This window comes from Melozone crissalis, unplaced genomic scaffold (genome assembly GCF_028551555.1).
Source record: "Melozone crissalis strain CALT ecotype California unplaced genomic scaffold, PUWL_Pcris_2 ptg000041l_1, whole genome shotgun sequence".
NCBI classification, from domain to species: domain Eukaryota; kingdom Metazoa; phylum Chordata; class Aves; order Passeriformes; family Passerellidae; genus Melozone; species Melozone crissalis.
The window spans coordinates 5,779,075-5,803,104 of NW_026535819.1; the positions used below are offsets into that span (position 1 = coordinate 5,779,075).

Sequence of the window (24,030 nt, forward strand, 5' to 3'; positions counted from 1 at the left end):
ACAGATCTTTCGAAAACTTGATTAGTTTAGAAAACTTTCATGGCAAATACTGCCAGTGACCATATCACACAGCATATAAATAGGATACAAAAGAGAAAAAAAATAAAAACAAGTTTATTTTTGTCCCCCTAAGAGCCATTTAGTAGAAAAAATAGGACACCAGAGAGCACACGGACTTTAGAGACTTGAAACACAAAAGACCCGATTTTCCAGAAGATGCAGGAGAACTTGATGAAGTTGAATACATCCAGCTGCTGGCTTAGTTGGCTTAAGGCAAAGTCAGGATTTCACACACCCCCAGAACTCACATGGCATTTGCACCAAGATCTCAAATGAAATGACACTGATTTCCTTCAAATTTAATTGTTTTGGCTCAGTCCTGGGTGGGTATAGTCAGGATCAGAAAATCAGGGTAAGAGGAGTAAAGCAACATTAGTATCACACTCACAAATAAAGGTAAGGATCAGGGAGTATATAAGAATCAAGTATAAAAAACCAAACCAAACTCATAATTTCTGGTATAAAATTGTTACAAACACTGTGGTTATGCAGGAGACTATTTCTTGTGAGTGTAGAGCCCAGGCACCTCAGTTATTTTCAGCATCACACCGACAGTATAAAAAAACTATTTTAAAAAACCCCCACATGATCTCCCCAACAGTGCAACTGAATGAGAAGTGAAGCACAAAGAGAGCTCTTACAAGAATTAACACACTCAACAAACCTCTGACAGGTTTTAAGAGCTGAAACCATCATGACCTAACAGGAGGAAAAGGATCTTTTCCATTATATGTAAACCACCTGGTTTTGGGGCTCAGTTTATGGTGTAACACCAACCTCCAGCACCAAACCAGTATTGCTGATATTGTCTGATACCCCACATTTTGATCAGATGCCAACACAATTTTATTTTGTTACTCTACAATAAAAACATCTCCCCGCAGTGACCCTAAAATGCCATTTAGTTTTCTAAATCAATATGGCTTTTGAAACAAAGCTTCTGTGCGCTTTAAAAAGGTGCAAGGAAAGCATTGCTCTCAGAGAAGAGAGCGAGTGGGGCTGAGGGAGGAGCCCAGTAAAGGACATTCCCTAAAAACGTTGTCGTAGGAAGACTTGAGGAACTGGACGTAGTTCTGCATGCTGCGGTTGGTGCTCTCCGACTGCTCCAGCCGATCCCGCAGGTCCTGGAGGCGGCTCTCGTATCGGCGCTCTGCCTGCACAGGGGAGCAAGAATCCGGCTGAAAGGCAGCAACATTCACTCTGCTGGTGTTAAACTCTTCCCCCAAAGTGCTGAGGAGAGCCAGAATTAGCACAGCTCGAGATGACATTACCATAGATGGTGCTGTGATATTTATAATTTCTGCTCGTTCTCAACTCCATTCAGCAATCAGCTGATAAAAGCAGGAGATAATGTGGCTTTCAGTTGGGCTTTTAAAATGTGTTAGCTGTAGTTACCGGGAATGAAACACACCTTTTTGTGAAAAGGAACTTAACCTGATCCATCAGCTAACACAATTCCAAGTAAAACTAAAGCAAGGAAGCAAGATAAATAGGACAGGACAAAAGATTGCCAGTCCTCTAGAAGAAATCCTTTCATCTAGAAGGGGAATTGCACTCTCTCTGATACAGGCAAAATGAAGTTAAAATCTGTCCATAATACCTGGTGCAAATCTACTTTGAACACAAGGAAAGTCTGATTCTTTTCTTACACACACATAACTTTACACCAGGTTCACTCACATAGTTGTACTCTGACGTGCCTATCACTTACTACACAATCCTGAACTGGCAATATGTCCTATATCACACATCCATGGACACACACAACAGCACATCACGTTCAGGCACAGCTCTGCATGACTTCAGCAGCACATCCACAGGATGATTTATGGAATCCAATTGTTGCCAGGGCACCACCAGTACAGCAGGACTATCCCCCACAAGCCACTCACATCGTCTTTGCTCCGATGCAACTGGTTCAGCTCTGTTTTATTCCTGCTCAGCTGGGTCTCCAAATCCAACACCTTGGACTGGGCTGCCCTCTCTCTGGAGACTGCTCGTTCTCGAGCTTGTTCCACCTAAACAGAACAACAACTTTGTTAAAGGGATGTCTATGGAAGAATGTTTTTCCCTTACCCATTGCCCACAAAAACCCTTTAAAGTTTAAGTGACACACTCTCATACATAAACAGCAGCTCAGTCTTGTGCTTTTCTCTGTTGTAAACCAAGTTCAGTTCTTCAACAGTGCTGACAAATAGCACCAGCACATTATTTGTATTTCACTGAACATGATGATTTTACTGGGTTTGATCATAAACTGAGAAGATATTTTCAGCACTCTCACTGTTCCCCTTTCACAGCCTGGGTAGCTTTGGGTGAATTCAGAACCATGAAAAATGACTCACTTGTCTTTTGGCATCCTCAATGGCCATCTCCAGCTGGCGTGCCAGGGAGCTGCACTCACGGCTCTTCTCCTCCAGCCGCAGCTGACACTGGTGGATCGACTCCTCGCGTTTTGCTACGACCTGAAGGAATTCTATGTTCTGGGCACTCGTGGATTCTAGTTTTCTAGTTTAAGACAATAAGGGAAGGAAACCTATTCATTTTAAATGGAGTGTGTTTCATTCTGTCTCTTGTCAGGTCCTGACTCCTCTGGTAATAGATTCTATTCCCTCTTGAAAGGTGAGAGCCCCAGGAAATGTTCTCCAGTCCTCAAATCAAAATTTCAAATATTGAAGGACCAACAGAGTACCCGTATACCTGCATTTTCTGAGACATTGGCACTAAAAGAAATGCATAAACATAGGTAAAAATACTGTAGTATCTAGTAACCTCAGAATTGCCAGGCTAGATTGGACAATGAGCTCATTTCTTTGCTGTCTAAGCCATCATCCTGTCTAACAACATTCACAACAGGTGCTGCTGCAAAAGCATATAACTCTCAGTGGATAGCTACAGATTAGAGAACCTTGTGGGATAGGCAAATGCACAGAATCCTGGAGGCATGTGGGGAACTGGAACAAGACTGAAGCTGTTTCAATCCCCTGTAAAAACAATGGAAATGGAAGGTTAAAAAAGCAAGAGAGCCTAGTATTTCTAACCTTTCTAGCTCCTCCACCTTCAAGGTGAGTTGCTTTTTCTCCTCTTGGGCAGACTGATATCTCTCTCTTGTCATCTCCATTTTGTCCCCCTGGAGGTCAATCTAAAATTATAGGAATTAATTACTTCACAGAGCAGTCACTACACACACACATGTCCAGCCATCTAAAACATATGCAACTCTCAGAAGGAAATATGTTCCATTCATAACTTCTGGAGAGCTTCAGAAAGGGAGCCATGGACAGAAAGGAACTAAACATCCATTTTGCTGATGCTTACAGTCTGGGAAGGTGTAGGAAAACTCATCTGTACTGCAAAAGAAAAAAGAAGGCCTGTAAATTCCAGCAGCTACAAATCAAGCACACACACAAGGACAGCAGCCACAAACATGCCAGCAGCCCACAACAGCATCAGAGCCTGAAACACCAGGGAGGGTTATAATTCCAAACCAAGCAGACTAAAGAGGTCAGAGAGAGATCATGTGCTGTTGTGAGGCACAGCTGTAGATGTCATCCCTGTTTGAAATTGTCCTGCAATACTTACACACAGTCTTTCTGGGAACAAAAAACAGAAACTGGGAAAACAACCTGAAATGAGAGTGAGAAAATAGTTGGGCCAGCACCATCACCAGAAAACTACAGCAGGGGAAGTTGACAAGAGGATGAGATAACAGAAACAAGGGCTGGCATTAGCAAGTGCTGCCATGGCTGCTAACAAGTCCCAGAAAGATTCTGCCCCAAGGGACGAGAAACCTTTCAAATATCAAAGAATGCTACCAGCAAAGCCGCTAACTTCTTGCACAAAGACATGGCACACACCTTTATTTTGCAGTGCACGTTTAATCTTTTCAAAAAGAGACGAGAACGGAGCCGAAGTTTGAACCTTGCCGTGATTAGAACTCAATCGGATTTCGCAGAGCTCTGCACTGGTACGGGTACTTTCTGCCAGTCCCTTACCAGCTGACGGAGATCTGAAATCATGTCACACAGGTCCCCGTTCTTCTTCTCGTAACACATGAGCTGCTGATGGCACTCGGCCAGCTGTGTCTCAGTGTACTTCAGGATCTCAGGCAGCTTCTCCAGTTCAGCAAGCTGGCTCTGGAACTTCTGACGAGTCTGTAATTAAGGAAGAGAAGGTGAGGAACTTTCAAATGTTCATAGGATCAAGACTAAAAAAATTCTCAACTTCAATTAAGCTTTGTTAGTCCACAATAATGATGACACTGTGTGGAGATTTGGCCAGTGCTGGAGTTCAAAGCCTAAGGTCTTTTCCTGCTCCAAAAAACTTTCACTTAGGATCTGAAATTCCCTATGGATTGTGTAAGAAGGAGTATTTTGGATTGTGGGCTTCAATTTTACTGGAAATACAAGCTCTGCTTCTGAGGTTAGCTGTTCCACATTAGATAATGGTGTAACCTATCTAATCCACTGTTCAAAACCACTATTTCTGCAGCAAAGGACACACTAAGTAATTTATACAACTCTGAACAATGCCATATAGTCAGGAAGAGGCTGCTAAATATTCATTCTGCAAAACCCATTGAACAAGTCCTGAGAAAAAACTGATGCAAAAGGCAAGATAAGCCTTTTATTTCCTATTCCCAGCTGTTTTTCACTAGACTCAGAACGCTAAGACCCATAAATGTCTACAACATGTCTTTAGAGGGACAGTTACCTCTTCAATCTCCCTGTTCATTTCATCCCTTAAGGTCTCGTTCTCTTTTTCACACTTCTCCAGTCTTGCTGCTAGTTCATCTGCCTCCTTTCGGGCCATCTGTGCCTGGACATTCAAAAAAAGACCCCAGACTTCATCTGTTATAAATAGTTTTCAACACATGTTTGCAATGCCTTGGAGTAATTGAAACTGCTCCAGCTGGCAATAGCTAAGGCATTACAGAATAAGCCACAGAGGAAGGAGAAAACACCTTTGTGCAAGGGCTGAAGGTTCTGAGACCTACCTGTGCTGTGTAGGTTTCAATCAACCCTTCGTAGCTCCTGACAGAGTTCTGGAGATGTTGCAATTCCATCTGTGCCTGGTTCAGTTTGTCCTCCATTGAAATCAGAGCAGCCTGAAAAAAAGAAAGCATCTTCCATTGAGTGCTTGGAAGTATCTGCCATGTGAGCTGTCTAATGATGCCTAGACTAAGAAAATACAGTTTTGTCCATGCAAGTTGCCAAAACTTTCCAGACTTCAACAGACTGCCAAATTTGCATCAGCAGAGCACAGAGGTTTGGGATGGAAAAAAAGATGTAGGTCACCCACAAGATCACTCATGGTAAAGGACAACAGAAGAAATATGTCAGTCATTTTTTTTGTTCTGGAGATTACCATTCTCTCTGTATGAGCTACAACAGCTACAACAGCTGTTTGTTCTCCGGTCAGCAGCATGAAGGTGTAAGGACAAGATTCAAGATCCCAGGCTAGATGAAGCAGTAGTTGGAGATACTTGTAGCCAAAACATGGAAGGAACACGGTCTCCCAGTGTGTACACTCTCTGTGTCTGCTCCCAGCACACTGGCCCTGTCTCAGGTTATATGAACTGGTTTAAACTGTACAGGAACAACGGGTGAGATTTGACTCTGTCCTCGGTGGCCAAGCAAGTTGTTACAATTCCACCTTCTTTTCCTCCTAGCATTTCATCTTCAAACCCTTAGAGTCACTGACCTTCAGTTTTTCATTGTCTTTCTTCAAAGCACTGTTCTCTCCAGTCAGTTGCTGTAGTTTATCCACCAAAGCTTCGTTTTCGTCCCGTGTCTGTTCCTGGATCCTTGCCAGTTGTTCCGTCAGGTCTGCAACACGGCTGCCACACAGAAAGAAAATTAATCCCTAAGTGACAAGAAGAGTAAGGCTCCTAACCTTTGCAAACCAGCTTCAGGAACATGGCTTTTCCCTATCCTTTCATCTTCCTTCTCCAGTCATGTATGCACACCTCTCTGTTAACATGGTTTGACTATTTCAATCTTTTTATGCCTCCTGGAAATTCACTGGAATTGTCCCCCTGGAGCGCAAATGAATTGTCTCAAAGATGGACAGGATAAAGATTTGCCTCTCTCACCTCATACCTACCAAATTTTCCCTGCAGCAACACCTGTACTGCAATGATACCAACATATTTATTTACCTTCACAACAAAACTGGCATCAACTATACTACTTATGTCTTTTCATATCTTCCATTACAGTTATTCAAAAAGATCTCAAAACAAAAATAATCTTAATTCAAAGCATTACAAAATGGCAAAAGAACAGTTTTAAGAGTCAGCAAAGCTTAAAGAGTCTGCCTTTGCTGTGGCAAGGCAGCAGCAGAAGTCACATATCTCTCTCTACCTCTTCAAACTCTGCTCTAGCCCTTAGCCAGTGCTGATTTTGCTTGGTTGTTAACAAGCAATCCAATTAAAATATTCATTTCAATGCTATTTTTCAATTAAATTACCCTTGAACTTTGAACTCATCCCCACTCATGCTTCTCTCTCTGCACTGATTTTACTCTAACCTGTTCAGTGTAACAACTTCCAGTTCAAGGTCATCCTTCTCCTTCATGGCTTTGCTGCAGCGATTCCTCCAGGCCTCGAGATTGCACTGGGCCTCAGCAATAGCACTTTCCTGTCAGACAAGGGAAATACAAGACGGGAAAAAAGTAAGGCAAAATCACCACTGGTGTGAGATATACAGACAATACACAGAAATGCCCTTAACTTAGGTCATGCAGTGAATACAGCGACAGCTGAGCAAACTGGATTTGTTCTAAACTTGGCATAAATGGGCCATGGCATCAAGACAGAAAAAAATTTCATTAGTCGAGAGAAAAGACTCTCCCCATGGCTGCTACTAGAAGTCAAGAATTTAAAATCATGACCTCAAACTAGGCCCCTTCTGTTCCAGCAGGTACCTTTTCTGCTAGCTGGGCAGTCAGTTTCTGCACATAATCCTCACTCCGCTCCGCCCGCTCTTTCTGTGCACGGACTGCTTTCTTCAGGGCCTCTTTATCACTCTCTGCTTTGCACCTCAGGTCTTGCAGCTGCTCCAGAAGACAGTCCATCTCTCCCTTAGTGTGATTTTCACTGATCTCCATATTCTGCAAGGGAACAAAACCACAATATGGATTAATGCACATATTACACCTGCAAACCCAAAGCAGCAACTAATTTCCTAGAAATGGTGATGAGAACCAGGCACAAATCCCCAGTGTTCAGTCTGGAGGTATTTGCAGTCAGGTTTCATGTACACAACCCTGTCTAAATGCTGAAAGAGATGGCAGCATGACATCTTCCTTTTCTTCCAGGAGTCTTCTTCTTTCATAAACTGCTTCCTAAAATACTGATTTCTCTCCTGACCAATATAAATACTGTAACAGTCTTTTGATCTACCTGAGAAAATTCTTTTTATTGATGAAATGTTTGCATATAATAATGTTGCTTTATGCAGCTCTTACTAGAGCAGATTAAAGCTCCTTTAAACTATTAGCACATTTATGTTCCTTGTAACATCATCCCAACATATGCTAAATATAAAAGTCTAATCAAAATACACCAGAGGAACTTTCTCCTCCTCATTTATACTGGAGAACAGATTAATGAGGGTGGTCAAACTGGCACAGCATTTTTCCAAAAAATCAAATTAAATAGTTTCAGTTTGTCTTGATGCTTGACTAAACCAAAGCCATCTTTTCAATAATTATGGAGCAACTAACTTAGGAAAAACAAAATCTAATTAATGCACATAGACCTTAAGGCTAAGATCTTGCCTCAGGCCTCAAAAGTGAAAAGATTTATCTTTTCTTACTTAATTTGAAAATCACGCTGTGTGTTAATGCAATAAACATCACCAGCCAATATTTCAGTCAACCAGACTCTGTAAGAAGCTTTTGCTCCTCCCCTTGTGAGTGAATTCAGTCCATGAGAGCAAAGGAAGAGACAATCCCCAGGGAGCAGGGCAGCCATACCTGCAGCTGTGCAACCAGACGGTCATTCTCAGCTTCTCTGCTCCTCAGCTGGGCTTGTAAATGGGCCTTCACAGACTCCAGGGATCTGGCAAGTTCAAAGGCTTTCTTTGCCTGTTCCTAGATAAGCAAGAACAAGACAAATATGATTTACTCAACAAGCTAATAGAAGGAACACTTTATAATATGCAGTAGTAAGCTCAGATTTCTTCACTGAATGATCTCCAGCCACCCCCAGGTGGACTCTCACAGCTCTTCAGTCCAACAACAAGGGAACAAATGAGCAGCCATTTATTTTACAACACATGTGAAGGACTGGCATGAAAAGTATATTCTAGAGCAAAATATCTTTCATAGCTGATCTCTTCCACTGCATTCTCCCTTTACTTTTCTAAACTAAGGAACAGATTGGAATTTGCCATTTGGAACAAACAGGACCTTAAACAGGATGGCAATTCAGTGCCCAAGCAAAGAGAATTCTACCTATCCATTCCTGTCAGAGGTGTCTTATTAACAGAATATGGAACCCACAATAGTGTGAGTATTGGTATCTGCCTAGTTTTACAAGCAAGCTGGTTATCTGATCTCAAAACAGCAGTCTGCAAACAACCTCATCTTTTGGACTGCCTGGGGTTTTACAGAACTGGAAAGTAGAAAACTGAGGGAAAAACAGAAAAACAGAATTACCTTTTCTGCCACTATTTGAAGTGTGAGGGTTTCCACTTCTTTTTCTTTTCCCTGAAGCCTGATTTGAAGTTGCTGGAAAAAACAAACAAACATGCAGATTTCAGGAACAAACACATTTAGGATGGCAGGTAGAAGGCAAAAGGTGTAACTGCCTCCCTGTCAAGACCAACTGATCTGTGGCACGGCCTGCTGTTCACAACAACAGCATCCTCACCCCCACAAAAATAGGATGCATTCTACTCAAGCAGGAAGCAAAAGGGATACACATACATTTGTGCAACAGGGCACAGGATATCCAGTCAGGACCATATACACTCCACAGACTAAAAAGGGCATTTACCTATGTCTCACAGCAAGTTTTGTAGCTTCTGTAAATACAAGAACTCTTGTCTCAGTTTACAAAGAAGGAAATTAACAAAAAACTGGCACTCATTCAGGTAACTCATTCAGTGACAGAGCCCAATACACAGAATTATTCCCATTCTAAGTCCCCATATTTCGAAGGCAGTGAAACTCTACCCATATTTAAATGCAGGCTGTTAACCACAGGAGCAATGTAGTAGCTCTGATTGCCACAAAAACTCAAATAATTATTTTATTGACCTAAAAGGCACTAGAGTAAGATTTGACAGTGTAATATAAGACAAAGAAGGGCTTGTCATTTTAGATCTCTCTGCTGTATCATTAAAGAAATGAGAGATTGTGGTTTGCTTACCATATTCTCTGCATCCATGTCAGCCAGCCTTTTCAGCAGCATTGCTTGTCGATCCATAACCTTCTGGGCATCTTTCTACAAAATAAATGCATGAGAAAAATTGTTAACTAAAAAATCAATTTTATACAGGTTCTTTAAATGGAACTGGGAAAATCAACTACTTCTTCCCAGCTGCAGCAGCAATTCTTAGAAGATATACAGAAACATCACACTCACGAAATATTTCACGTATCAGTATCCAGCTCAGAAAGCTCTTCCACTTCCCAGTCAAAGATTAAAATAAAAAGCATGATGGCAATATAAGATCATTCTGAACTCTCCCACTACTCAGGGAAAATCATGTGGAAGAATTCAGACCTTTTATCCAATCTCATTGAAGGCTGAGGTAACTATTACCACCAGCCTGCTTTTGCTGAAATGGAATATAACCTACAGAAAAAATAGAAATTTCATTTTTCTATTACTCTTATTAACTGTAGATAATGGTTCTGTACATGCAGCACAGAATTGTTTCTGTTGCCCTCAGAGCCTACAAAATCAAAGTTCTGAATACCATAGGCTCCCATTAGCTGAGGCCATATCAAGTCCTCAGACGGCAGCAACAGCAGCATTTGAGACCAGCAGAATCAGCAGGTACAGCCATATCCAGTTGGCAATACAGAAGGGCTTGAACCTTTTAATGCAGTCAAAGACTTAGAGGCTCTACCATCCCCAGAGCAGAAAAGCCAGTTTTACTCTATTAGGCAGAGATAAAGAAAAAACCCAAGTAAAAACTAACCAACATTTATGGGTTGACAAGGTCTGCAGGGCTGGGAAAAAGAATTGAAAATTTCAAACGCAAAATTCCCTTCCAGCCCACGAGACAACACAGCCTCCTGTAATCAGCCAGGCTCCACACCCAGCAGTTCTCACCTCCCGAGACTGATGCTCTGCAAGAAGTTCTCGGAGTGTGCGGTTAGTTTCTTCAAAGGTGCTCAACTTCTGAAGCAGCAGCTCTTTTTGCCTCGTTAGAGCATTTATATCTGTGCTGCTCATGTGCTTCTCCTGAAGGAAAAACATTCAACAAACAAATGAAGAAACACAAATAAAGAAAGGAATGAGAAAAACAAAACACAGTAACTCGAAACCCACAAAACATAAACAAAAGGATGTAATTGTTCACTTCTCTGCAGAAGGTAACTGGAAGTAAATACCCCACTTCAAAACCAAACCAGCAAACCTTAAGGGTGGTTAAATTCCTCCACTTTTCCTTAGATTTTACTGGATTGGCAACTATAACATTACTTTTTTAAGACATCCATATAACAGGACAAAAGGTAAGAACAAAAAGGGATGCCTACAATGTTGAGTCTCCCAATGGTATTTCTCAGGGCATGGATCTGTCTGGCAGCTGCAGCTCCATCCCTTTCTGCTTCACTCAGCTTGCTCATCAAACATTCCTTCTCCTGCTGCAAGCATTCCTTCTGTAGCCTGCAAGGAGAATTCAGCCATCAGAGGAACAAGAAGCTTTGGCAGCTTTACCAGCCGCTGTTGATATAGAGTTGAATGAGTTAAAATTAATAAAAAGCTCAAATCAGAGGATAAAAGCTCTAAACAAAAACTGCTTAAGATCTACCCTCTATCAATGTGGAAGCTGCTTTGAGGAAAGGCAGTAAGCAGACACCAGGAGCTTGCCAAGATCACAGCTATGACATTTAGAGGGGACAAATCAGGCTTATACAAAAGTGAGCACACTGCTAAACCCAAAACACAATGCTGTGCTTCTCCTGGGCACTTAAGCCACACCAGAAATAAGATTCCAAATGGCCAAACAAAAAACCAGAAGAGCACACCAAGATATGCAGCTCAACGTTTTTAGCCAGCACTTGTAATCTTAGAAGCATTCCTAGAGTTTTCTGAGAAAGGAACAGAAAGTATTAACTTCCAAGTGATATTTCTTAAGGAAAATTAAAAGTAACTCTCCTAAAACACTAATGTCCCCCTGGAGACACAAACTTCACTAATTCTTTAGATACAAAGTAGATGTAAAAACGTCAGACTTGCAGACCTTCAGGATCACTAAGAAAAAAACCCTATGGTTCAGTCCTCTCAGGGGCTGTCACTCCTGGCTCTGTATGATTTTTATAAAGGTAAAAAATTCTCCTTTAGTTTTCAGCTCCATGTTTATTCATTTATTGGTCTATCAATATCATCACAATTCAAGCAGAATCCCTTAATCTTCAAAATACTAACAGCAGAGCTAGGCTGACCCTCCACACAAGCCAACTGCTCTCAGGTTCCTCTCAAAGTAGGGATATTTTCCCATTCCAAAAATCATGCTAGAGCCCTTCCCTGCAGCTATTGCAATCTGGAACCCCTTTCTAAAAGGTGACAAAAAATCCAAGTGCATCAGTTCTTCAGCAGCAACTACAACCTCAAATCATGTCAGCAGTAAAGAAGGGAGGTGCCTGTGGATACCACAAGGTCAGAACAGTGAGAAGTGAAGCTTTCTTACACAGTCAGGTCCTTCTCCTCCTTTATACGCTCAATGTTGCGCCGGAGCCGCGAGTTCTCATTCTCTGTTTCTACCAGCTCCTGTGTCATCTCATTCAGTTCTTCCTTCTGTTCCTCCAGGAGACGCTTTGTGATTTCCTCCTGTTCCTCCATTTGCTGTATCTTGACCTGAAGATATTGGAATAAAACTTAAACATGGGGCTTTGGAAGTGATACACGGAATCCACATCCCAAATCAGTGAACCACTCATAGTCAATTAACTTACTGAAACTATAAAAAAAAATTAAGTATCTATCTCCTCCCAGGTGACAAGTGACAGGACATGAGGAAATGGTCTCAAGCTGTGTCAGGGGATATTCTTCACAGAAAGGGCTGTCAGGTATTGGAAAGGGCTGCCCAAGGAGGTGGTGGAGTCACCATCCCTGGATATGTTTTAAAAAAGCCTGGACATGGCACTCAGTGCCATGCTTTAGATGATGAGGAGGTGTTAAGGTCATAGGTTGGACTTGATGGTCTCACAGGTCTTTCCAACCTAGTTCATTCTGTGATTCTTAATGATTCTGTGGTTCTAAAGTTGATTTTTGTTTTATAATCATGCAAGTAATTCCATTAAATTTCGTAGCATAAATAAAATGGAAAATGCTTGATATAAGAATCTACTTGACTCAAATCCTATTCTTGTTCACTGATTTGATGCCCATGTAGCTTTGAGTAAAATAATAATACAGAATTTGCCACTCTGAGTGTTAACTCAATGTTAAGAATGCAGTTTATGCCCATCATGATGTATCTTATGAGAGCTGGGAACAGCTCCCACGTATTTTTAATGGTGTCAAGTACATAAGAGCCTATTTATCCAGAAAACACAACATCACTGGGTTGCACATTTTTAAAACTGAATCAGAAGAAACAATCTCATTGAATAAAGGAATTTTTTTACAATAAAACATCAATGCGTTGTGTTTTTCAATTTCATTGAAGAAACACTTCCATTGAATAAGGGGATTTTTTTGACAATAAAACATCAATGCATTGTATTCTTCACTTTCTGGAGTCATCAGTTTTCAGATTTTGGGCTTGGGCAGGAGAGATTATTTGGAACCTAAAGCACAACAATATATTATTAAATTTATAATATTTCGAAATGTTTCATAATGTGGCTAAGTGAATTTCTCACTAGGATAGTTCAGCTACTCTAAACAATTCAGATTTATTTTCAAGCAAGCTACCAACAGCCTGGGCAGCCTTCCATTGCACCAAGACCTGCCTCCAGCCTCCTCTTGCCAAAGGATCAGCTACAAAGCCCCAGTCAGCAGGTCTTTCTATTGTCTCCTCACCTCTTTTTTCAGTGTTCCCACCATATTCATTAGGCTGTCTATCTTCTTTTCATATTTGTTAATTTTGCAGCAGGCGGGATCATCGTCGTCTGTGGAGAGGTCACTGAGGCGCATTACGGACTGCATCCTGTCACACTCAGTGGTAGGCAGAGCTCCTAGATGCCCACCTGATTCTTTCTAGGGAATAAAGGGGATAATTTTTTTTAGTCTAACATTATAAATAGTATTCTAACATTGCCAAAAAAACAGAGACTGGGTCACATCACTGCAGCAAGGCTAGGAAAGAAAAAAATATTGTTTACAAACTCTCTTCTCTTTCCATCTGGGAAAGGTCAAGAATGCAGAAAGAGTACAATGAAAAAGAAGAAAATCTAATCAAAGCTCAAATCCTCATCTAGGAAGTGCCAGGAATACAACAGGCAAAACTATGAACTCATGAGAAAGAAAATATGATGCAATGCTACACAAACACTCTGTGCTTTGGAAGACACTGAGACCAGCAGTCCCTCACTGAGCCTCCAGATGAGATCTTGAAGTGCACCAGTAAAATCACAATAAAAAAATAATTGTGTCTGGCTTCTAGAGACAGAAAGGCATGGCCACAGCCTGCTTATGAATTCTCAGTTTTTCTACATTAAAAAAGATTGAAAAATATTTACATTGAAAAAGATTTCCAGAAGACACTTCAAATAGATGGTAGGGGATAGTAGCCTTCTCTCAGATCTGCCCAACTCTCTCACTACACAACTGCTCTCTTGACCCTTGGCTAAACCTCAAAGTTTGTTTTAAAGAGCAAAACCAGGTGTACCTCCCACTTCAAGATGGTATCACGAGTGCTTGTTTTGCCTGGGGGTATCCAAGGGGCTTTAGTTTTCACCGGAACGGCTCGCACGCCGTCCCCTTTAGATTTCTGTTTGTGCTTTTGCTAAAGAAAGAGAAAGTAAAACAAATTACAGAGCCTTAAAGAACCATTTGCAATTTTTAGTGCTGCAAAACCAAACAAAAGATCATTAATACAGAACTATCAGTAGTGCTTCACAGGATGCATCAGGTGAGATGAGGTAGCAGCCACCAAAGGAAGCTGACACCAGCCAGAAGGAAAGATTATTGCACATTCAGCTGGCAGGATGGCTGGATGTAGGACCTGACAGATCCCTGGGAGATCCCTATCCATCCCAGATTCATCTCACAAAAAAGCAGCAATATCATTTGACACCATGATTGATTTTGGAAAGCCCTGGAAGTGTTTTCCCTACTCTAGTCAACTAGAAGATCCGCATTTATTTGTATTGAACTTGAGCTGCTCTATCTGAAGGAGAGTTAAAGTGTTTTTGCATAATTCTAACCTTAGTGAAAAATCAGATGCTGTAAACATTCCCTACTGGCAATTAATTCATAAGACTTGTTATTTTCACTATCATTCCATCCCATTATGAAATTTGCCATTAGCAACAAACACAAAATTAATACAAGACTTAGAACAGGATGTCTGTAGATAAGGAAGAATGAAATAGCAACTTCCATCAACTTTTTAGAACAACTTTCCATAAATATACAGCAACAAAAGAGGATATGGAATAGCTAGAACCTCAGCTTCAGTTTTGCCTTGTGCCTTCTGTGGATAAGTTTGGGAAGAGATCTTCTTGGCTGCAGAACTCAGTGGACAGAGAATGCCCTTAATGCCAGAAGATGGTCCGAATGAAGATTCTTTTTCTAAGTACTTTTATTTCAATGCAATCAAGATGCTACTTGAAATGCCTAAGTACTACCTCTCCTCAAAGCTTTCCTCCTAAAAACAGATATGAAGCCAAACAGAAAACATTATCAGGACACACATCCAAGAAATAAAATGATATCACATTGGAAGCAACATTTCTCACATGAACATGAAAAGCAATTCTGTATCACACCAAAATCATCCTTCAACAAATCAACATAGCAAATGTGTCACTGCAAATTCACCACTGAATATGAAATGAAGTCTCATAGCTCTAACACATCAGTAGAACAGACCTGGCAGATTTTGTGATGCTTCTAGGGCCATTCACCTTCTCTGCAGCCCTTACAACCAACCAGGTACACACTCCTACCTGGCATTTTGCAGGTGTGGTTTTCTGCCCCTTTTTAATATGGACATGGACAGGGGTGTTTTCATCCACATGGACGTGCAAAGGGGGAGATGAGCAACGGTTCTTCATGACTCTTCTCCCACAAATGGGAAAGGGAAATGCAATGAAGGGAAAACCTGTGAATACGGAAACTGGAAACAACAACATTTCCTTCAGTGTTCAGAGAGAAACAGTGGCCAGCCTTGGTGAACATTTGAGCTTTTTATCAGGAGCATCTGCCATTTTGAACTTCACGCTATTCTTCTGTAAAGCCAGGATTAACACAAACAATTTCCTCTGCTCCCAGTATTTTCTGCTTTTAACCTGGTTACTGAAGATCAAACACAGCTGGATCAATAGCAGGTGTCTGTAAGAACCATTGAAGTTCAAAGTCTTAAAGCAAGTGAGCAAATCAAGGGTTCCCATAACCAACAAGATCTGATTACAAAGAGAAATTTGAAGCAGGGAGAAGAGGAGAATTAATTGAAAAGTTAAGAAAAACCATCAGGAAATCATCATACCAATCCATCCTAGAACCCTGAACCTGCATGCTCCTTCATATGTGCTTAACTTTGAGCATCTTTTTTAAGCATAAATCCTTTAAAGCCATTGCATCACAGCATTTCTTTAATCTCCACAGAAACACATAACCATAACCTGACACAACACAGAAAAGAATAGAGACACAAGGTTCAGATCATCATCTTGGAGCCTCAGTTAATGTAAAGGCATAATGTAATTGCAAATCTTACACAAAGCCACCAGCAGCACTAACCTGATTCTGGCAGAAAGGATATTGTCAGCCTAAGTAAAGTTACTTACAGCTTTTTTCAAGCCCTTGGCTTTCCTGCGCACAGCCTTGGGTGTAGAGGAACTATCTTCGGTGTCAGTCGAGAAACACCTGTTACAGAAATAATAAAATGATTTAGAGGAAAAGGTGCCAATTTCTTAACATCCTCTTCTTTTTGATTTAAGAGAATACCAAGGCTCAAACATCAAGTACGTGAACTCAAAAAACAAAAGTTAGTGTGCCCTAGTTTCCTCTGTAAAGCACAGGATGAGGAAAGGACAGACTATAATTCCTAACATATTGGCAATGGAAATTGTTTTAAACAGTGGAAATGTTTTGTACAATTACATGATGGCACTATTCACTTACAAACTTTCATATCCTAGCCCCAACTTTGAAAGAACACAGCAGCACTTCCTTCACTTCAGGAACAGGGCAGGGACTGACAGAGCCTTTGAATCACCACGAGTGACAACCAAACGTCCAAACGTCACTGTGCCTGCCTTAGCAACAAGGCTCACACGTAACCATTCATTCCTCCCGCAATCTCCGCAGGTTTTCCATGGAATCTGCGGTCACCCCAGGCTGGCAGAGCCGCGGTCAGGGGGCCGTGAGCTGCCCGCAGCCCCGAGCAGGGCAGGCCTTCACAGGCCGGGCCCGGCAGCTCCCAACGCCCGCCCGCCCGCGCCGTTATCCGGTGCCGACGGCTGCCGCTGGCCTGCCAGCAGGAAGGAGCCCGAAAGGCAAGGAGGAAGGAATAATTCCCGGGGCGCGGACACTCACACAGTGCGGGGACACACAAATGCTGAGGAGACACCCACCGAGGCAAGGGAACGCCCACACGTTGAGGGGACGCTCCACAGGGCGAGGCCCCCCGCTCCGCCCTGCCCTCCGCGGGCTCGGCGCTCTCACCAGGCAGCTGGGCGCGGGGTCCGCAGCCACTTCAGTTCCCCATCAGTGCGGTGAGAGGTGCAGGGGCGGCTGTGGACTGAGTTGTGGGCACCTTGCAGGCACCAGGCACAGGAGGAGCGGCCGCAGGGTCCCGGCCGCCGTCGCCGGCGTCCCCCCCGCGGCTCCACCATTGGGCGATTCGAACGGCCCTGAGCGGTGGTAACCGCCCCCGGTAACCGCCCGCAGCGCCATGCGGCCGGCACGAGCGGCCTCGGGCGGCCCGGCCCCACCGGCCGCAGCGCCCTCACGGCTGCGGCACCCTCAGGAGGGGCTGCTCATCCCTACAGAAATGGAGAGGGCTGAAAAGAGCATGAAATAAGTGGATTCATAAGTCAGTTTTCTTGGCGTTGCCTTTAAGATGAGTTTTACAGTCTTAAAGGTGACGCCAGAATTGTGTACACAGCCACTTTTACTGTTAAGCAGAACTTTGTACAGTTCTGGCCGTCCCCAATACAAGGACATGGAAATGTTGGAGGAGACCACGAAGTTGATAAGGGGATTAGAGCACCCTCCATATAAAGACAGGCTGAGTGAGTTGGGGCTGCTCAGCCTGGAAAAGAGAAAGGTCGTGTGGAAACCTCAGAGCCCCTCACAGGATCTGAAGGGGGCTACAAGAAAGCCAGAGAGGGACTCCTTATCAGGAACTGTAGTAATAGGACAAGGAGAAAATTGAAAGAGGGGAAATTTAAGCTAGATATTAGGGAGAAATTCTTCCCTGTGAGGGTGGTGAGAACTGGCACAAGTTGCTCAGGGAGGTTGTGGATGCCCCAACCGTGGCAGTGCTCAAAGCCAGGCTGGATAAGGCCTTGAGAACCTGGTCTAGTGGGAGGTGTCCCTGCCCATGGCAGGGGAGGTTGGGAGTAGATGATCTTTAAGGTCCATTCCAATCCCTTAACATTCTAAGACTCCATAAAAGGTGATAAAAAATCCTGAAACAATCTTTATTTAATGTAATATTATTGGCATGTTAGTGTTACGGATATTCATCTTGAGAGGACTGATTCATGTACCACAGCAAGGAGAATTGGAATCACTGAGCCCTTGGTGCTTCAGATCCTCATTTAACATGAAAATCTCTTCCTCCCTCTCAGGTTGAGGTGGATGCTGAAATTATCATCAAGGGTTTCTTCAACCTCCTGTTTATGCATGCTCAATAAAATTCTTTAAAAGAACATTGCCTGTTGAAACTATGGAACACAAGTTTCAGTACAGAACAGTTTAAAGAAATACAAATCACAGCAGCCACGCAGCCATTTGTACTGTAAACATTTTCTTTCTCCCTTCAATGTCAGATCATAACTGAATTTGGAACTAGTCCTCCATTCAGAAAAAACCCAAACCTCTATCACCACCATTGTTATAACCAATTAAGGTACTCTCCCTGAACACACACTGGACAAGCAGTTGTATTTACAGACCAACTTCAGCTGCACCTGAAATATCACAACAAATCAGATTCCCTGAAACCTGCCTGTTCTTCTAGGGAAACAGAACTTGATCAAGGTGGTAATTAAGGATACTTGGGCTGTGCAGAGGATTACTCCCACTTGAACCTGCATTGTCTCTTGCTATGACAAATATGGTTTCTGCGGTTAGAGAGGGACTTTGACAAGGGGTAGTGGCTTCCCACTGACAGAGAGCAGGGTTACCTGGGATGTTACAAAAAACATCCCCCTTGTGAGGATGGGGAACACTGGCACAGCTTGCCCAGAGAAGCTGTGGCTGCCCAATTCCTAGAAGTGTTCAAGGTCAGGTTGGACAGGGCCTGAAGCAACCTGGTCTAATGGAAGGTGTCCCTGCCCATGGCAGGGGTTGGAACAGGATGGTTTTTAAGGTCCCTTCCAACCCACACCATTCTATGACTCTACCCAGCACAGCTCAGAAGACTTAGCTGCAGGTACAGCTCCTAATCTGACTGCCACATCAGCAAATCCTTTGTTACTCTTGCATGACAGAAACATCTAGAGATCCCCTGGCCATGCAGATGGCTCTTAATCCTTCTTTTCCTAAAACAAGAACAAACTGATCTTCAGGGATATTCCAAAGAGATCTCATGCAAGACAAGCCTTTCCAATAACTGCTCTGCATTTGTGATTTCAGTGTAGGCCATGTTCTTTGGGTGTAAAGGGTATGGTAAGAACTCAGATCTCACAAAGAGGACAGAATAAAGCCAGCCTTTATCCTTGCAGACCGTACAGAATCAAATCCTGAGAGAACCGTTTACATGGAAGAGTGAAAGCAGATGCCTTGCTGCTGTCAGAGGAAGGGTGCCTTCTCCAGCACTGCAGATTCCTCCAGTTCCCTTAGCACTAGGTTTACAAGATGCTATTGCAGGAAATATTGTCACTTAAAAACCAGTATCCAGTGTCTTAGTTAGGAAAACACTTCAGGTGACATGGATGATAGCAGAAGACAGCCTGAGGCAAAAGCTGGTCAGGCCTACCACATCTGACACAGCCCTAACACCAGCCAAGAGCATCTTGCTCTTACAGTAACCTGCTCTGAGGGTGTCTCTTATCTGAAAGAAGCCTTTTCATTGCATTCTTCAGTTCAGAGCGTCTCCTTTCCAGCAGCATCCAAAATCTCTTTCTTTTACCTGTCCCCATTCTTCTACAAACACCCAACTGAACCCTTCTCTCACAGCAACTTGATGTTCTGAACAGGGTGGTCTCTGTGCCCACAAGTCAGTCCATTAGGTGTGACCAGTCAACGCTAAAATAAAAGCCATTTCTTCTGAAGTTTTCACCATGCAAGTACTTCAGGGAGGCAGCTGCAGCTGGCATCAGATTGCAACTCCAGTTTTTTCAATGACTTCTTCCATGCGCTGGTACCAAGGCTGAATATTGGTGTGAGCCATCATGTCATCAAAGGCTTCCAGCCCTTCCATGACCCGGAGTACCCCGTACACTGCCTGTGAGAGCAGAGAGGTCAGAACAACACTGAGAAAGCAGTGGAGAATGGCTTAGGGTACAACTGTCTCAATAGCCGAGCCAGTATGGCTCTTCCCCTGTCCTGCCATCTGATCCATCCTTCTGATTAGCAAGGAGGAGTGAATGGCAGAAAGGTAATTAAGAATATGCATGTTTTTCCATGAGGAAATAGTAAGGATCAGGATCTATGTGCAGTTATGGGGAAGTCCCCACCATGTGGGAACTGTATTACTGCACAAAGGACAATGTATCTCATATTAGCTCAACTTCCCTGCCTGTATTATATTAACCATTAACTATCTCTGTATTAACAGAGATGAGCAGCAGGATAATTTGTGATCCACCTGACAATAACCACAGGGATGAAGCCCTTACCAGGTCAGCAAGGTTTGGCTGGTTCCCACCCATGAACAGTCGATTTTTGCCAACAGCTTTCACCCACTCGTTAACTGCTTGATACAAATCTTCTCGGACATCATCTCGAAGCTGGTGTCTGCATAAAGAGAAGAATCAGTTTTTAACACACAAATTTCTTTCTTTCTTTAACCTTCTATCACCTCTCACCTTATGGGCTGGTCTTGGTTTGCAGGTATTTCAGAGTGAAGAGGCAGTCAGTAATTAAACAGTGGATGAGTAGAGGGGTTCAGTACCTCCAGTTACAAAAGTACAGTTGTTACTCATACAGGATTAAATGGTTCAGTTTAAAACTCTGAGGTTCTGCTCTTTGACAGCTGGGGTTCACAGCTAAGGAAGAGCTAGTTCTCCTCTTGTGTACCTTGTGCTTAGTGATACCAACCTTTTCTTCAGCCTCTTGCTAACGAAGAACATGGCAACAGCCCCCACGTATTTGGCAAAGAGACCTTCCAAGGTGCCAAACTTCCCCTCACGCACGATGTAATCAAAAGACGCCAAGGCTTCTTTGGGGGTGCGGTAAACATTGGGGGAGATGAGGTGAACAAGCCAATCATCTGCCCACTTTCTCCACTTCATTTCTTCCCTGCGAGGAGTCAAAAGAAATTTTTCAGTGAACGAAGTTAATACAGATAGAAGGGCTACAGGAGGCAGGATCACAGTTGCCCTAGCCAGAGATCCTTCCAAGGTCAAACACCCTTACCCAGGTACTCTGGTGGCCCCTCTAAAATGCACTCAGCATCGTTATCTTTGGCAAGGCTCCTCCAATCTCCAACTGAATTTAAGACTAAGATAGAGCATTAGGTTCTCTGCCCAATATGAGAAATAAGCAGGAACGGAAATTTTCCCTCAATAGCATTCCTCTGTGGCACAAAGGAAAGGCCAAGAAGGAAACGGGAGGCAGCTGAAGGCCTGTGTGACCATGGTGGTGGTAACCAGGCTGTCTAACAGCTTTGTTTGGAATTATCTAACAAACATAGCAAACCAACCAATGAGGCTTGAAATACTAACAGGAGTGTGACAAGACTAGTCAGCCCTAGTGGGATTTTTAGGAGGCTGTAACCCTAGTTGGAGAGCCCAGAAACTGAAGAGCACTTACACTCTCACTTCTTTGACAGGATAGACTCTTTTGGTCTCCTTCTCATCCAGCATGAGCCAGTACTTATTCTCATACTCAACCACCTCCTTGCCTTTTTCAGTCACTGTTTTAACAGGTGGATAAAAGGACACGATTTCTTCTAAGCTATTCCTCCTGTGAACAGAAACACAGTTAGCACTGATCTGGCTCCTGCAAAAAAGGAGCAAGAGCAAAGGCCAGATTCAAAGACACACGCTATAAAATGTATTACTCTAAAAGTCAGTGCACCATGTTCCAGATTCTATTTGAAAAAAAAAAAAAAGAGCGACTGGAACAGCTACTTGCAAATAACTATTATTAGTGCACATGCCTTTGTCTGTGGTGGAGCAGAAATTTCTGCAGGCATAAAACTTCCTACCATTCTCAAGTATAACTTAAGGACAGGCCATAGGCACAACAATGCCATTTCATTCTAGATATTATAACTGGCTAACTGTAAGCTCAGTTCCAGGACTAACACTAGTCCATGTTTAAGTAGGTTTTGTGCAAACAGAATCTCACAGATGAGAAAGTACTTCTGAAAGGTACAAGCTTTGCTTTACATCACACACATCATAACATATATAGGCATCACCCATAATATCACAACCAGGCTCAGGTCACCCAGAGCTTCAGAGCCTGAGGTCAGCAAGAGACTTAGAGCAGTCTTCTAAAACTCTACTTAATCTGGGCCCTCCATATTCAACTCTTCTCTCAACACCCTGTTTTCTTACCTGGAAACAAGATAGGTCTTTATTGCACTGATTATCACCGAGGAGTCGTTCAATTGCTGAAAAACAAAAGCAACCATTTAAAAGAAACTGGTTAAATTGAAAAGGAAATTCTTCTAATCTTTTCCCCAAGGCTCCAAGTCAGGGAGACTTACCAGAGGGCTCCCAGCATTGGCTAGCAGGATGGGCACCTTTCTGTAGGAAGAGAATTTGATCTCTTTTCTCATGATTGGGTTCACTTCCACAATTTCATAGGGCAGTCCATGATAATCAAGAAAAGCTCGGACTTTGCTGCAGAAAGGACATGTTTTATACTGGTAGAGAGTGAGCTGCAGGCTCCCTGCAGGCAGCTGGGGAAGAAAGAGAACAGAAGATTAAATTTTCTGCTAAAAACATAAACACTACCTTCCTTCCACCCTTATTTCTGTCCTAAATGTTCTGACATTCAGTGTCAACATCTGATCATGAGCATATCTTGGCTATCAGATGCTTTCTTTAAATGGCGTCAAATATTTAAATATTCACCATCCATTGGGACCAATAACCTGTTTCTCTACACATCTATTTAATGTGCTGGAAATTCCTACTCACAGCCAGGAAAAAAAAAAAAGTTAAATCCAGACAGTTTACGCCTTTTTGGTCTCTATTCTGTAAAACAGAATTTTATAGAAAAACACAACCATTTGCAGTAATATTCAAATAAACAAAAACAAAGCCTTTACAAGACAATCCTTCCCCCACAACAGCCTCTGTTGAGGCCACAAGATGGGGAGAGCAGAGTTTGCATTTGATTTTAGGCACGTGTCTGCCCAAATTCACATTCCTGGGGTTAACCAACCTGGGCACAGCTGGGACAAGGCAGGGAAAGCCCAGGGCCACCGTGACATCAGTTACAGGATGATTGGCAAAGCTGCTGCACCTCAGCAGCCCGACAGGCCATGCCAATGATTCCGCACACATTAAAGAACAAATACAGCCACCCCGCTTTGTTTCTCATTTACAATTTACTGGGTTACACAACCCTGCGCGGGTGCTGCGAAAAAGCAACAACAGAAAAGGCTCCACACCCCCAAGGAAGCCCTCACTGACAGCCTTTCCTTACGGCTCCTCAAGGAATGCCCTGCCAGGGGCCTCCCAGACCGTTCTCAGCTCTTCCCTCACTCAAAGCGGGGCAGAAGGAGCCGCTCGGCCCGCTGTCCCCGGGGGCTCGCTGCGGCCGCAGCGGGGTGCCCGCAGGCCTCGGGGAGGGCACGGCGGGGATCAGGGGGAGCCGGCGTTACCTCAGCGGCCGAGTGCTCCCGCAGGCGCTGCCGCGCCGCCAGGCACAGCCCGGCGGTGCCGCCCAGAGCGAACGCAGCGCCCAGCACCAGGCGGCCGCCGCTGCTGCCTCCCCGTCCCGCCGCGGCGCCGAAGGCTCGTCCCGGGGCCCGCAGCCGCCAGGCTGGCGGCAACAGCAGCGCTCCGAGCCGCCAGACGCGGCCGGCACCCGCCATCTTCGGCTGAGGGCGGGCGGAGAGCGACCGCTCCGCCCCGGGCACGGCGGCACCGCCCCGGCACGGCCGCGGCTCGGGGCTCGGGGTTCGGGCATGGCAGCAGCGCACCCCGCTGAGGGCGCACCCCGCACAGCCAAAACGGGACGGAGTTGCTGCCCTGTAATTATCAAATCTGAGAACACACCAGAGTCTAAAGTGGGAATAAAAGAATCAGTTAAAAGGGTGAAGG

At 43.6% G+C, this 24,030-nt stretch overlaps 2 protein-coding genes across 5 annotated transcripts; both read right to left on the reverse strand.

Moving 5' to 3' along the window:
• Positions 1 to 118: 118 nt before the first annotated feature.
• Positions 119 to 17,250, reverse strand: ODF2 (outer dense fiber of sperm tails 2). Of its 4 annotated transcripts, XM_054284188.1 has the most exons (21): positions 16,538 to 16,712; positions 16,201 to 16,279; positions 15,361 to 15,530; positions 14,079 to 14,195; positions 13,271 to 13,447; positions 11,934 to 12,100; positions 10,780 to 10,909; positions 10,352 to 10,483; positions 9,440 to 9,514; positions 8,725 to 8,796; positions 8,041 to 8,157; positions 6,988 to 7,173; positions 6,592 to 6,701; positions 5,764 to 5,899; positions 5,057 to 5,167; positions 4,774 to 4,878; positions 4,056 to 4,214; positions 3,102 to 3,202; positions 2,406 to 2,568; positions 1,953 to 2,078; positions 119 to 1,214 (listed from the first exon to the last, which is right to left on the reverse strand). In XM_054284188.1, exons 3-21 carry the CDS (start codon positions 15,466 to 15,468, stop codon positions 1,038 to 1,040), a joined length of 2,469 nt encoding a protein of 822 aa, XP_054140163.1. In that variant the 5' UTR covers positions 15,469 to 15,530; positions 16,201 to 16,279; positions 16,538 to 16,712; the 3' UTR covers positions 119 to 1,037. The 4 variants fall into 4 exon arrangements, with proteins under 4 accessions (XP_054140163.1, XP_054140160.1, XP_054140161.1 ...); XM_054284185.1 differs by lacking the exons at positions 15,361 to 15,530; positions 16,538 to 16,712 and adding an exon at positions 17,081 to 17,250; XM_054284186.1 differs by having other exon boundaries at positions 15,361 to 16,279.
• A 2,027-nt stretch (positions 17,251 to 19,277) lies between these two features.
• Positions 19,278 to 23,801, reverse strand: PTGES2 (prostaglandin E synthase 2). Its single transcript, XM_054284175.1, has 7 exons — positions 23,589 to 23,801; positions 22,464 to 22,658; positions 22,312 to 22,367; positions 21,560 to 21,712; positions 20,846 to 21,046; positions 20,425 to 20,542; positions 19,278 to 20,030 (listed from the first exon to the last, which is right to left on the reverse strand). Exons 1-7 carry the CDS (start codon positions 23,799 to 23,801, stop codon positions 19,902 to 19,904), a joined length of 1,065 nt encoding a protein of 354 aa, XP_054140150.1. The 3' UTR covers positions 19,278 to 19,901.
• Between the last annotated feature and the right edge of the window lie 229 nt (positions 23,802 to 24,030).